Below are 15,003 nucleotides of genomic sequence, written 5' to 3'. Positions count from 1 at the left end.
ACCTCAAAGATCTTCAAAATCTTCTCATATACTCATATGTAGTAGAATTAACTATATTTTCAGATATACTATGGAGACCTAAAATCCAAGGAAAAATAGCTTCCCAAAGCCCATTTACTTTCTCTCAGAGGTAACCCAGTCCAGGGCAGCAATATGAGACTGTGGCTGGATGTAAGGACTGTGGAGAGTTAGAGCAATGGATAAGGTACTTCCTGTATCTTGGTCTATGTAGCTGATGAATGAGGATGAAAATTCTATTAATTCTACTATTAATTTGGAGAAAACAGAGAAAATAACATGTGTGAGAAATGATTTAACTTTTTCTCAGGAGTTTTTAATTAGTACAATCACTTTTTCATTGTTAATAAATATTACAAGATAAAAGAATTTACTATTCTAACATTTTAAGCTGGATGTCAAGATGAAATAATTTCAGTTTTAATGAATTAAGAGCCCTGAAATATGAGCAATGGGCTGATTCTATTAAGGAGGGTTAAAGTATTTCATATTATTAAAGCTTATTATATCCCTAGGCCAACTGTCAGGAAAGCATGATAAAGTGCACATAGTCCCAGAGAAGAGAAAGAAAGCAAACAGGTTTTCACTCCAACCAGTGATGATTCAGCCAGGTAATTAGAGCTAATGGTAAACAAAACAAAAATGAGCAGCCACATCCCACTCTGCATTCCCACATGCACAGGCTCAATTCAAGCCACATTTATCAAGCCAGACCCCATGCTGGAACAGGTCCTGGAAAAGACCTGGGCCCTGACTTCCAGGTGTTCACAGCTTACCTTGGGACACTTGGAAATGAACTGGGATCCAGGACAGATTGTGAGAAGTGTCACAGGTCTGTCATGAGAAGCCAGTGGAGAAAGGAACCACTGGTAACTGGAGAAGGCTCTGTGAGGAGGAGCTAACGAGAGCTGGCCCTTGTGGGAGGGGAGGAGCTATAGGAAGAGGTGGCCTAAAGGATTAAAGATCTGGGGAGTCAAAGCATTTCTCAGAGTGAGAAGAATTTCATGTGGAGTAGAAGGGGAAATGTGCCCTTTGCTATTCACCTGTCTTGGCCCTGCCTATCCAAAACTTGTGTGGAGTACTTTAGTTGGCATTATTGCATGTTCTGGGTCAGCAGCCTCACTGATCTCAACACAGGAGTCGGAAACCACATCTCTAAGATACAGCAGGAGAAAGGGGTGGTCTACTTAGTGAATGTGCATCTTTAAGATTAGGTTTTGCTTCTGTAGGAGCCTTCTGTAGAAATGCCTGAGCCATTGTTAATGTGGCTGAGAGGCCTAGGATATTGAGGCTTGCCAGATTTAAAAGCAAGAGTCTTATCCAGAAGCTTTTGGGATGTGATTGAGTGAGAGTCTGAAAATCAGATACTTACCTGTTTGCCCTGCACTAAAACATTAGTAATGGATGGGGCCAGGCTGTCCACTACTTTACTTAAAAGACTTGCTGCACAGCGCACAACCGACCTGGGGGCAAAGAACAGAGCACGCCAGAGGTTGACAAATCTAAAAGATGGTGAATGAATGGGGGCCCTGATGTGGAAGATTGAAAAATGTGCACAACTAAGTCCTTAAATAATAATTTGAAGGAAATACTGAGCCCAAGACACTGGACCTCATATCTGAAGTCTCCCCAACTGTAGGACCATCCAGAATTAGGAAGGGAACCCCTCATCTTTATCTCTGCTACCAGCATGATTCATGCCATTATCAATTTAAAAAGAAAGAAAAGGAGCCTAACCATCCCTTTGAAGGGGAGTCGAGTTAGGAGGAGTTATTAAATGACTATTCTGATTTTGCATTAAAAAATTCATTATTGGGGCACCTGGGTGGCTCGGTGGGTTAAGCCTCTGCCTTCGGCTCAGGTCATGATCTCAGGGTCCTGGGATCAAGTCTCGCATTGGGCTCTCTGCTCATCAGGGAGCCTACTCCACCCCCTCTCTCTCTGCCTGCTGCTCTGCCTACTTGTGATTTCTCTCTGTCAAATAAATAAATAAAATCTTTAATTAAAAAAATCATTATTAAGTCTGTCACTATATATGTCTTCTATTCCTATAACCATTTTAAATCATGTTTCTTTTGGTGCCTAGATAACCAAATTCCTGGATTTGGGGACTCGCTAAGTAGTCAATTTCAGGAAGTGATACAATGAAATACCAGCATCTTTTTTTTCTTGATAGAGCCAGAATGTTGGAGGAAGGAAGACACATTGCTATTTTTACATTTCCGAAAAAGTCTCAGATTCTAGAGAGAACAGATTTTTTTTAAAGCATGGCACATGCAATACATAAGACATTTTTCCCTCAAAAGTAAAATTCATGTGGAACTTTTAGAGGAAGAAAATAAAATGAAAATGTAGGTTTCAAACAGTTTCCTATATTTCAGGATATCCATGGAAGCTGACTTATAAAAAGTATCTATATTCCTTAATTCCAACATATACGGACTAGTAGAAAATTAAGTAAATAACGGGTAAAGTTAGTGAAACAAATGCTTCTTACTTTTAGAGAAGCTTTCATCCACACATTTTAAGACCAAAAGACATACTTAACCCTCAGAATGCAAATAAGCCCACACGTTTCAAGCAGCTTCAGTTTTGCCACATTCTGTGTATGTTACCTGTTTTCCGTGTACCAGAAAAGTAGTAATGTGTGGGGCTATAGAGGAAGAAAATTTCTGGGTAAAGGCAGCCCCGTAGCGTACCGCCAACCTAAGTGTGTCAGTGGAAAGCCATAAAAGGAAAAATACAGTAAATAAACTTCCAGGAGTTTGTTCTTTTAAACACGAGAGTCATCACTCTAAATATCTGCTAGTTAATGCTTTATCTAAAATCCAAGAATAATAACATAAAGTAAAAACAAGTTCACTTAGCAAAAAATTAGACTATAGACCACATTTGAAATATACTGGCTGAAAAGCAACATCTATTGGCTTGTATGTCTTACTGTGCTGAGAATTTATAGTGCAAATTTGAGATTTAGCCAGAGGATTATTATAGTATTTCTTTTGGGTTGGAATGGTATATTTGAGTTGATATACTTGATATACATCTCTTAGATGGTCTTGTTAAATCCTCTTATTTTAGAGATCAGAAACTTGAGGCTCGTTGAGGTTAAGACAATTTCTTATGACATAGCTTGAGATTTTTTTTTCAAAATGAGATAATAATGGGTCATTTAAAAAATACATGTATTCTTACTTTCAAAATATTAGATTCTGCTGGTAAAATGACTAGAATTGCTTCAAAATACAGAGGGCTATGCATTTAGGCATACCTACTCCATTGTGAACTGAAATAATTTTATCTCATCTTGCCCTATTTTTTTTTCCATTCCCTGAGAGACTACTTCTGCAGAACATATTAGTTATTTTACATGAAGCAACTATAATCACTGGGATTCATTCAACTTAAGTAGTGAGAGAACTGCCTTCTATTATTTTTGCTTATGATTAAATGAACCATTGGTCTTTTTTCATGGCCTTCTATGAAATACAAAGTAGAACTTAAAGCACCTTGCTGGGACAGAGGATACACAATGTAGGAAAAGAGTCATTAGCCTATCATTCCAGTGAATACTCTCTCCAGGTTCTGTTCCTGTGGAGGTCCTTATTCCCAGACATTATTTTTAATAACTTGGGAGAGCCACAATACAATGGAATGTAGGCAGGCCCTTAGAAAGTAGACAGCATCACAGCCGTAACCTTGGAGTTTAAAAGTAAAAATTAGGATAAATAACCATCTTTAAGATTGCCCATTATCTTTATGCTTTTAAATATGACAACACAAAAAATAAAACATAATGACAAAGACACTAATACGAACCAAAGCTTTTTGCTGCCAGCTCTTCTATATACTCTCTCAATGTGATCAGAAATGGTACCTAGACATTGGATAATAGAGTCTTTGTTGAAGAAAAAAATCCTTTTAATTAAATACATAACATTTATTCTCTTTCAAAAAAACACTCTTGTATCTCATTTTGTTCCACTAGAGTTAATCCCACATCCAATAGTCTTCTGAACTACCTGACATATTTAAACATGTAAACCAATATATTACGTGAATGTCCCAGCCATAATTAATATTTAGTTTGAGTATATGATTTTGGTGAGTACTTTATTTCTTGAAATTTATTACTTTCTTAATTAATATGCAATCTAAGTTTTTAACAAATAAAGATGTTATTTTAAGTAGTGCAGAAAATAAACAGAACACAGAAAATTGAACAAGTACTGCAGATTCTGAATATAAATATACATTTATTTGTCCTATGAAAGTTTACAGAGACTCTCTAATGTGCATGATCATTCCAATAAACATTGCTGTTTAGAATCCTCATCAATCTTTAATCCTAAACAAATCAACATGCCCCTCTAACAGAGGACAGAGCCAAAAACTTTGAGTATCTTGAAATGTATTCTATATTATTCTATGTAATAAAACGCTAGAAGCAGGCCATGATGGAGAATTCAAGAATTCCTTAGAGTGCCTCAACATATAAGTGTGGATTTCAGGGGTAATTGGTCACATCCTTAATGCAGAGAGGACATGATTAGACATGATTTATTTTTGTTGGGGCGCCTGGGTGGTTCAGTGCATTAAGCCCCTGTCTTCGGCTTAGGTCATGATCTCAGGGTCCTGGGATTGAGCCCCACATTGGGCTTTCTGCTCAGCGGGGAGCCTGCCTTCCCCACCCCCCATGCCTGCCTCTCTACCTACTTGTGATCTCTCTCTCTGTATCAAATAAATAAATAAAATCTTAAAAAAGAGAGAGAAATGATCAATTTTTGTTATCAATGTTATCAATTATAACAAGTAAATTTTGTTATCAATGTCTTGTTATCAATTTTGTTGTCAATGTTTGTTATCAATTCTATTAAATGCCATATTCCATTGGCTGCTGAAGACCATGAGGGAGCTAATTTTTATAGCTATAATGATTTAATATTGTTCTTAGAAACATTCAGGAAATAAAACTGGAAACAGAAACTGTCAATAAAGACCTATGAAAGAGTCATCAGAGGTTAACAGTTACAGGCAGAATCAGGCTTTACCACCATTCAGACAATCAGAGAAACAATCAAACATCACTGCATGAAAGCAATTTAGGAGTTAATACATCAGTCTATACCACTCTAGGGGGTATGAATAAACATTTTCCATTTAAAGGTTAAAAAATGGTTTAATGGAGAATAAAATGGTCTCATTATTCAAAAATGTTCTCTTAGACGTGTATACTTACCTTCCCTGGTGATGAAGTTGGGGCCTTCTCTTTTGAGCAGTATACCCAGCAGGATGACTTGGCTAGCCAGACAACTGCAGTCCTAAAAATACAAATCACAGTGAGTAACTGGAATAAAATGGATACAAAAGTTACCATAGGTGGGTATTATAGAGGGCACGGATTGCATGGAGCACGGGGTGTGGTGCAAAAATAATGAATACTGTTATGCTGGAAATAAAAAAAAAAAAAAAAAAAAAAAAAGTTACCATAGGGAGTAACTAATCAGGCAACCACATGATGCAGAGAGGAAATCTGTTATTATTAAAGAATTAACAAAAAATATTAAAGAAAAAAAATAAAGAAAAATAAAATGTTGCTGATATACTACCAAGCACTAGCTGACATTAAACAACTATTTATCTTAGGTATCTTGGAGACAGAGAGTAGACAGGTTGGTTTCCTGATGTAGTAGTATTTAATAATCAAATTTTCCAGAAAACAAGATAAGCAATGGACAGAAAATATATTGTCTCCAAGCATTAATACTTGATTAACACTTGATTTTGCCACTCTCTGATTTGGCCAAGTCATTCAACCTCATTCCTTTTGCTTATTCATAAATAAGAAACCATGTTGCTATCAACCTGTTATGAGATGGATAAAAGCAGGGGACATGCATAGAATGCTTTTTATGTATTAGGGCATGTGCTATGTGCTTTATGCTTACCATATTATTCTCATGTTTATGGAAATCTGTAGATAATGTTAATCAATAACAAGAACAAAAGATATCTAGTAGGATACATAGTTAACCTATATGCTCAAATTTGTGGTATAGCCCAATAAGATGTCATAGTGTTATAGTTCTATCATTAGAATTTCATTTCCTTGGATAAGTACTATAACCCACTCTCACCCCACCTCTTTTAAAATGCAAATACTCGTAGGGAAGGTAAAGTATTAGGTTGTTCACATAATATTCATAGAATATGGTCATAGGATTGCTTTCCTCAATGACTGGAGAGACTTACAGCAAGCATTAAGACCTAAACACAGGGATAAGAGAGAAGATCCAAGTTGCGAAAAGGATGGGAGAGTGCCAAATGAGAAGTCTGGAGATCCCAAAGGCAGCTATTCCTGACATAATTTCTTCAATGGCTCATATAATACCTTCATACCCAAGGCAACTCAAATCATCCACACTCCTTAAGCATCTTTAAGACATCAGTGCTAATGTTAGACCATGAAAACAACCTCTCATTACTGCCTCTACCACAGAGAGGTCATCTACCTCCAGGCACTTGCATCTACCTTCTTCGAGAAGACAAAAGAAATACGGCTTGGACCTGAGAATTCCTGCTCTGCCAACCTCACTCAGAGCCAGGTGGGAATTACATCTTCCTTACATTGAGTTTTTGAAGAATTTCATGGGTGGGCTTGTTCTTCCATTCAGTAATGGCAATATCTGGTTGCTGTTCTAGTTCAGGAGCACTAGGGGTACTGCTTTGTCGTTTGACTTTTGAATGTTTGGGAAGTTCTAGTTCCTCAAAACTCTTAAATTCTGGAAGCCTAGAAATTAAAGAAACAAAAAAAAAAAAGGTTCAGATTTCCTACATTTCTAATTCTAGTTTCCTGCTTTTCTAATAATAACCCAAAGGGACTTACTCTTCTGTGTCACTGATTCGTAGGAAGTCAAGTTGTTCCACTACAGCTCCAGATATTAGTGTCTGAAATGTGATTGAGAAAAAATTCACAACTCTTAAATTCATGAAGCCATACCCTTATGATCTGTGCATATACAATTCTGTAAGAATATAATACTCAAAAAAAGTTTACTTTAAAAAGTACACACAATTCTTAATTTCTTAAATGAGCATTCTAAAATCAGAGAGGTTTTCATATACAAAACCCTCTTTAAAAGAACAAGTAAATCATGCTACAAGTTCATGTGTCATAGTAAATAGGAAAGTCAACATGAGTCTCTCTGTTCTGAGAATTATATGCATTTATTTTTAAGCTAGAGTTAAAATTCAGTATCTACTAACATGTTAAAAATAGTTTGAAATTAAAAAAACAAGAAATACTAAAATTGCTTTGAGAAAAGATGATAGGAAATTGCACTTTGGATTCTGTTACCGTATATATTTCAGGGCTATCTAATGATAGGATACTGCCAAGTCTCCATTTTTCAGGATTAGGAAGTTGTTGATTATTAAGGCTAATTCTTCTCTACATTCTGGCAACCCATATTTGGTCATTTCATTTTTCATTAGTTCCTGATTATAGGTTAGCAAACTAAATAAGGCCAAACTCAAACACAGTTTTTGTTTGTCAGTGGTTCATGTGAAGAACATAAATGAATGAAAACCCACAATGGTTTTTTAGCAATATGTGTCACTTCTAATTACCTGATGAATTGTCAGATAAAATTGAGAAATGTTATGCATAAAAAACAAGCCATAAATTATTTTAAAAATAAGCCAATTCTTCAATCAAAACTGTCTTACATGTATTACTTTCTCAATTTTCTCACTGTTCTTTTCAAATATGAAACAACATGACACAGGAAATGTTGCACTTATTGGCTAACCACCCAGAGCTATACTGTCTTCTCCTCTAGAGGAAACTCATAAACAAAGTAGATCATCAACAAATAACCTACTATAAATGTCAGGACATATTACCAGCAATCATACTAAAGCCTTCTTTCAGACTTTGAGTGAGGAAGGCCAAACATGGAACCAATCTGCACATTTTCATGTGGCAGCGATAGTCAGGGTCTGAGAGCAGTCTGTGCCTAGGTAGAGAGCAGTGTTGAGCATAATAAAAGTCCGTTGAGTGATATTTCCTAAGATTCAGGCTCATATCTACACATATTTCTCTCTGGTTGACTAATTTATTAGACAAATATTTATTGAACATCTACCATATTCCAGGCACTCCGCTAGGTATTAAGGATAAAGCACAAATAAAATACACAAAATCCTTGCTCTTTTGAAATTGACCTTAGCTGTGTAGGAAGAAGACAACACAAACAAACAAAAATCTAAATATGCTATGTCAGATGATGTTAAGTACAAAGTAGAAATAAGAAAGGTAGGGGATGAGAAGTGTAGGGGTAGGGTAGTAGGAGGAGGCAGGTTTGCCATTTTACACGGGTGATCAGAAAAGACTTCCTCTCATAGAGTGACATGTATGTGGAATATACAATATAGATCTTAAGGAAGAGTGTGCAGGGCTGAGTTCCTGAAGTGCAAAGTTCTTGAAACAGAAGCATGCCTGGTGTGTTTTAGAATCAATAAGGAGAAGAATGGATATGGAACATGGCAGACAGGACAGAGTGGTAGGAGATGAGGTCAGAAAAAAAGGTTCAGATCATGGATAGTACAAAGACCATTGGAAGGACTTTGGTTTGTTTTCACTTTGTATGAGAAAGAAAGTCAGTAAAGGCTTATGATATGTCATATAATCTAACTGCCTTATGAGCAGGTAGAGGATAACTGTCTTATGGCCAGTAGGAATTAAGACTACTGTAAAAATCTAGGCGATGCATGCTGGTAACCTGAGCTGTGATGTTAATGCTAGAAGTGATGGAAAGTAGTTAGATTCGCGATATAATCTGAGGGTAAAGAAAACCAGAATTGATAATGGATTGTAATAATGTGGGATATGAATGAAGGAGAAGAGGCAAGAATTATTTGATGCTCAAATCTAATAGCTAATACTGAAAACATAAGAAAAATAATTTTGACTTAGTATTTTCTTTTACTAGCCTACCCATACTATATACTGATTAAGCTCATAAGGTAAATGTTAATAGGCAAATGCTAAATTCCACTAATACTCTCTATAGAGCTTTTGATAAAAAAAAAAATTCAGTTGGTTAACAAAGTCTCCTAAATTAGTTTCATAAAAAAAATTACACTTATAATCATTTACTAGGCATTAATACTTTACTTCTGATGGTAATCAAATGACTTAACATTGTTATATATATGTCAAATGAAATATAGTATTCAAAAAGGTATCCTGCTCTGTGATACTTAATTATATCCCACCAAGGTCCTTTCCAGCTGAACATCCTACCTAAGATTGCACTCCATCCTACCATCCTGCATTGCTCCCTTGCTTTGTTTCTGGTTTGGCTCCCCCACTAGAATAAGTCCCATGAGATCAGGGACCTTGTATATTTTTTTCACCATTTTATCCCCAGTGCCTAGAGACGGAGCTCAATCAATATATGTTGAATCAATGAACCAATAATCATGTCTTTCCTAAAAGAGAATAGTAGTGAGCAGAGCACTCTGGGAATACAGAGATGACTCGGGCTTGGCCTGAGAAAGTTTTCAATCTACAGAGAGAAGCAGACACAAGAAACTAGCTACACTTAAATTAAGAGCTATAGCAAAGATTCAAGCAAAATGCCATAGAAACACACAGGAATGTGAAATTAATTCCAACCTTGGAGACATCACTAAAGAGGAGACATTGGCCTAAATTATAAAATTAAAATATTTAGAAGGAAAAAAGGAAAAAGGCAAGGATAGAAGAGAATAACAACATGAGCAGGAAAAAAATCCAATTACATTCAGGGATTTTGAAAGTACCCAGTATATTTAGGAGTGGAAAACAGGTCTGGGAATGAGCTGCATGGAAAGACCCTGGGTGATGAGGCAGGGAGGGAAGTTGGGGTCCAGTGATGAGAGAGACCGTGGAACACGGGCTAACGAGATCTAAAAGGGCTTGAAATAAAAAGAAAAGCATATAGGTGTCATTTTCATTTACTATATTAAAGAGAAGACAAAGGCTAGGGTGCGGGGGATGAAGGGTTGTTGTTTAATAAGTACAAAGTTTCAGTTTTGCAAGATGAAAAGAAAGTTTATTCTCTGGTGAAAGACTCTACTCAAGGGAGAGACAAGGCACAGCAGAGAGCAGGAAACAGCAGGACGCCTTGGCTCCTTCTACAACCCTGTACTCAGGATATGAAAGCAAAATGTATCTTCTTTAGGCATGAGGTTATATGTTTATTTTGGAAACTGAAGGACCTAGGAGAAAAAAAACTCCAGATATTGGCACCTGGGATTTCTCCCCAGAAAGAGCCCTTGCTATCAGACTACCTGATAAATGACATCATTGTGACAAAAATCCTTGTTCCCAAACATAGAGGTTCCAATAAATTTATTCTTTCACTCTTAAAAATGAATGGATAGCTAAAGATTACCACACATCTCACAAATGCCCCCAACATGAAAGACTAAGCACAAAAAAACAAGAATTTTTTTTTTTTAAAGAAAGAGATCAGGCAGAGAAGAAAATTTCAAAGGTTCTCTAGTAAATAATCTCAGAAAGATAAAATATAATACCCAGAAAATATGAACATGATTTTATGAAAAGGGAAAATTAAAAACATGATAGCCAGAATATAAAACTTAACAAAGAAGCTGCATGATAAATACAAAAGAAATTTTTAGAGAAAGCATAACAAAAAGACAATAGCAACAGGAAGCGATAGAAAATAAGGGGGAAAAGATAAAAAAAATTTTTCAGGTAAAAACCAATAAAGTAAACAAAACAAACACTAGTGGAATGAGTATGTAAACATGCCACTTATAGGTCCCTCTGTAAATTTCCCTCTTTCTTACTGATTATTGAGAACCTACTACACGAAAGACCCTATGAGATAATCACATTTTTATGTGTGTGTGTGTAGAAAATAAGGCACTTAAGTCCATGACAGACTACAACCTGACTAGTTCATGTTTAAGGTCATAGAAGGATCTCCAGAAGAGTACTGTTATATTTGACCTAGGTGAGTTTGCAGAACCAGTCTTAAAGTTTGGTAAGATTTTAAAGTGCAGGGCGCCTGGGTGGCTCAGTGGGTTGAGCCGCTGCCTTCGGCTCAGGTCATGATCTCGGGGTCCCGGGATCGAGTCCCGCATCGGGCTCTCTGCTCAGCGGGGAGCCTGCTTCCTCCTCTCTCTCTCTGCCTCTCTGCCTACTTGTCATCTCTGTCTGTCAAATAAATAAATAAAATCTTTAAAAAAAAAAAAAAAAGATTTTAAAGTGCAGACATCTTGAAAGAATAAAGGATATTCCAGATAGAGGAAATGGCATAAGCAGAGGGGCAGAACCTCACAAGGTCAGAACAAAGTAATCAACTTGAATTGGCAGAAGCACAGAGTGCTTAGTAGAAGATAACTGTGGGCAGGGAGGCTAACAGGGAATCACAAGGGGCTTTTCTCATTTGGGAATTATGAAGATAATGCTGTGAGGTCCTGAATCAAACGAGGATCCTCTCCAGGTTGGATGTTACTGTGAAGCATGGAAAAGAATACTGGACCAGGGAGTTAGGTAACTTGGACCAGGGTGTTAGGCAGGTCACTTCACCACTCTGGACGCCAGCTTCCACAACTGCAAAACAGATGTTGGAGAGGAACTATTTAAGTCTAAAATTCTGGTTGGGAAACCACTGTAATTGTTCAAGCACAAGACTGGAGAGATAAAATAAACAGGATGGTTACAATAGGAATAGGAAGGTAGGCACAGAATAACCTTAAGACAAAAACCTTAAACAGAACATAGTAAGAAAAATGGCTGTGTGTATTAATTGTCCTGAAACAGAAACACACTGAAATTTAGAAGATTACCTGTAGACGATCGACATGTACTTTGACTCCTCCAACTATTCCCTTTTTAAAGGCTGCCAACATATCTAATATGGGGTTGAATCGACTACCTCTAAAAAATATAAAGACAAACAAAAAGTACATTATTAATAACAGAATAAGAAATAAAAAATCTAACACTAAGTATCCTTCACATATGCAAGTCTCTCTGCTACATGCTGACAGAGACATAAAAACAGTAGGAGGGCCTTCTCCTAAAGGGTTTACAGTGTTAAAACAGGTGAGATGGGTGCACCTCACTTCTTTCGTCAACCTACCGTATATTGTCTTCCCGGATGAGAACAAGGAAAATTGGACGTCCATGCATTTTCCAGTATTGCTTAATGAACTGTAGTGCATTCTATCAAGACACAAGAATGAGGTAGCATGTAATAGCATTATATCTGAGCTGATCAGGATGTTTAACCATTTGTGGAAAATAGCCAACAAAATTCTGATATATCAAGATAATTCACAGTCAATCCCTGGATAATATAAACTACTAGGGGTAGAAATGTTCTGATACAAACATGTATACAAGTATGAATATATACAAATTTAAGTCTGAAACTTCACTGAATTTAAACTTTGTTCTTAAAAGGAGTCAGATTACATATATTTTAAGACTACTTCCATTTTGGTGGCCTAATTGAATGGTCCCTGGAGGGAAAAACAAAATAAAAGAGAGAGAGAGAAAGAGAAGTCAAGAAACATTAACTATAAAAAACAAACTGATGGTTACCAGAGGCGTGGTGGGAGGATGAAATGGGGGATGGACATTAAGGAAGGCACTTGTGGTGAAGAACACAGGGTGATGTATGGAACCACTGAATCACTATATTGTACATGTGAAACTAATATAACACTGTATGTTAACTCTAACTGGAATTAAAATAAATACTTGAAGAAGAAGAACAAAAAGGAATGGTCCCAGGGAGGAAAAATCAATCCAGGGTTGTCATCCAGAAGATTAATCCTCATCCCACATTACTGTGCATTTATTACAGCAAATGGGAGAAACAAGACTGAATCATAAATATGGAGAGTCCTTTTTTGACTCAATTTCTACTGTTGTCATCATCATTGTCATCATCACATCAAAGACTTACATAACACTTCACCATATGTCAGGCACTATTCTGAGCACCTTATATACATTAACTCATTTAATTCTCAGAATATTCCTATTATTATTCAGTTATACAGATGAGAAAAGAGAGACACAGAGAAGTCAAGTAACTCGCCCAAGATTATACAGCTGGTAAATAAACAGTAGAGCCAAGATTCTAACAAATGTAATCTGGGTCTAGACTTCATGCTCTAAACCATGACTCTAAGCTTCTCTACTCTGCAAATGGAAAAGGGATTGGAGGAGATTTTAACTGACGAGATGTTATGAGTTGGTTGAGGTTTTACTTGACATTCTTCATAATATAAATAAAATTACTTTCCTAACTCAACTTTTGTTCAAAAAGAGATAAATTACTGCTGTCATATGAACATGGTTTCCAAATGGTTTCCCCTTTGCTTTATAAACTGTATCTTTTCATTCCATTTATAGAATGGTCTATCAAGCAACGTCACACAACTTTATATAAGACATACTCCATCTATTATTCTAATGCTGCAAGCAATTTAACTCTTTCTCTAAAGCCACGCAGACATTGTTTTACTTTCATATTTTACAGCGTGTTAACCCAGTGTCACAGACACCCAGAAGCACTCAATTTAATAACATATGATAAAATCAGTAGAAACACAGTCATCCAATTTCAATAAAAAGGGGTTTTGAAGCTACCTTTATGTCATCTATCAGCAGTAGAACATCTTGAGACATGTAGAAATCACTTAGGTCAAAGATGATAGGGTAACAAACCACAGTCTTTCCTAGAATGCGATAAATCTGTAAGAGATAATTTTAAAAAGTACAAAACAGGACCAAAGGCAAAAGTACAGTAGTGTAAGTCCTAATAAAAATTAAAAGTGATAAAGACATTTCTAAGTTTCTTGATTCGATCAGTAAGATCAGTATACTAAAGTGTAGTCCACCTCTACTGTGCTAGAAAAAGCCTCTGAATAAATACTGTCAAAATCAGGTAACTTACAATGTTCATAAATAATATAGCAGTGAGATGCTTATTCTTTCCTAGAAGACTTCTGTGATATCACACAAAACAAACAGTAAGATTTACTTATAGAAAATAATAATTCAGACAATCAGCCCAAGTATATAATGAAATGTGAGAATGGACACATAGCAGGTCAAACATCATTTCGTTCTGTGGTATTATGATCTGAACACTGCTCCACAAGAAGATTTTATGAGCACCTTTGATGTACCAAGGCAGCCAATGGGCCTATCTGGCCTTCCGGAGAGTCCTAATTTTTCATTGATACCCAGGTGGAAATAAGCCTGTAAGACATAAATTTGTAAATCAGTCAGGCAAGAAGAATCAATGCTTTCCTTTTTGGCCCCTTTATTCCCCCTGACTAAAACCCTCCTAATTTCTGATCTTTCCAGAGGAAATGTGGCCAGGGAAACCTTACTCAACAGACCCGCAGGAAAACAATGAAGCCAATGAATTGGCTAGAAAAACTAGCCAATGATGACTTAGATTTGAGGGCACTGAGAGATTTGAGAGTAAATCTTTGGAGATCTGCTTAGCAACACTGTAAAATTTGACATTGTTCTTGCGTTGTCAAATGTAAACTTGCATGCTCTTTCCAATTCATAAAAGAATACATAGAGAAAAATGCTTGCTGTGTGATAGAAACAACAACAACAACAACAACAAACTGGCTAAAGTCTTAAAATTCAGGGTCTCACATCTCCTACTAGATTCCCACCTTCAAGTATTTCTCATCAAAATGGAAATGCTGGGAACACATCAAAATAAAAAGCCTCTGCAAAGCAATGAATCAATCAACAAAACTAAAATGCAACCTACTGAATGGGAGGAAATATTTGTAAATTATATATTCAAAAAAGGGTTAGTATCCAAAATACATAGAGTTTATTTAAGTGGACACCAAAACCTACAAATAATCCAATTAAAAAATGAGCAGAAACATGAACAGTCATTTATTCAAAGACATACA

The 15,003-nt window shown here is 36.3% G+C and overlaps 1 protein-coding gene across 2 annotated transcripts in view; it reads right to left on the bottom strand.

Moving 5' to 3' along the window:
• PHKB (phosphorylase kinase regulatory subunit beta) overlaps positions 1–15,003 on the bottom strand; it is a 241,324-nt gene that overhangs the window by 33,734 nt on the left and 192,587 nt on the right. For both annotated transcript variants that reach the window (XM_032326064.1, XM_032326066.1), the window contains 9 exons: positions 14,234–14,317; positions 13,703–13,807; positions 12,183–12,265; positions 11,887–11,977; positions 6,905–6,966; positions 6,646–6,808; positions 5,258–5,339; positions 3,838–3,895; positions 1,391–1,481 (listed from right to left, as the gene is read on the bottom strand). In XM_032326064.1, the coding sequence (XP_032181955.1) occupies positions 1,391–1,481; positions 3,838–3,895; positions 5,258–5,339; positions 6,646–6,808; positions 6,905–6,966; positions 11,887–11,977; positions 12,183–12,265; positions 13,703–13,807; positions 14,234–14,317 (819 nt within the window). The remainder of the gene's footprint in view (positions 1–1,390; positions 1,482–3,837; positions 3,896–5,257; positions 5,340–6,645; positions 6,809–6,904; positions 6,967–11,886; positions 11,978–12,182; positions 12,266–13,702; positions 13,808–14,233; positions 14,318–15,003) is intronic.

This window comes from Mustela erminea, chromosome 19 (assembly GCF_009829155.1).
Source record: "Mustela erminea isolate mMusErm1 chromosome 19, mMusErm1.Pri, whole genome shotgun sequence".
NCBI lineage: Eukaryota > Metazoa > Chordata > Mammalia > Carnivora > Mustelidae > Mustela > Mustela erminea.
Note: the sequence above shows the minus strand (reverse complement) of the source record. Positions and strands in the feature narration are given on the sequence as shown.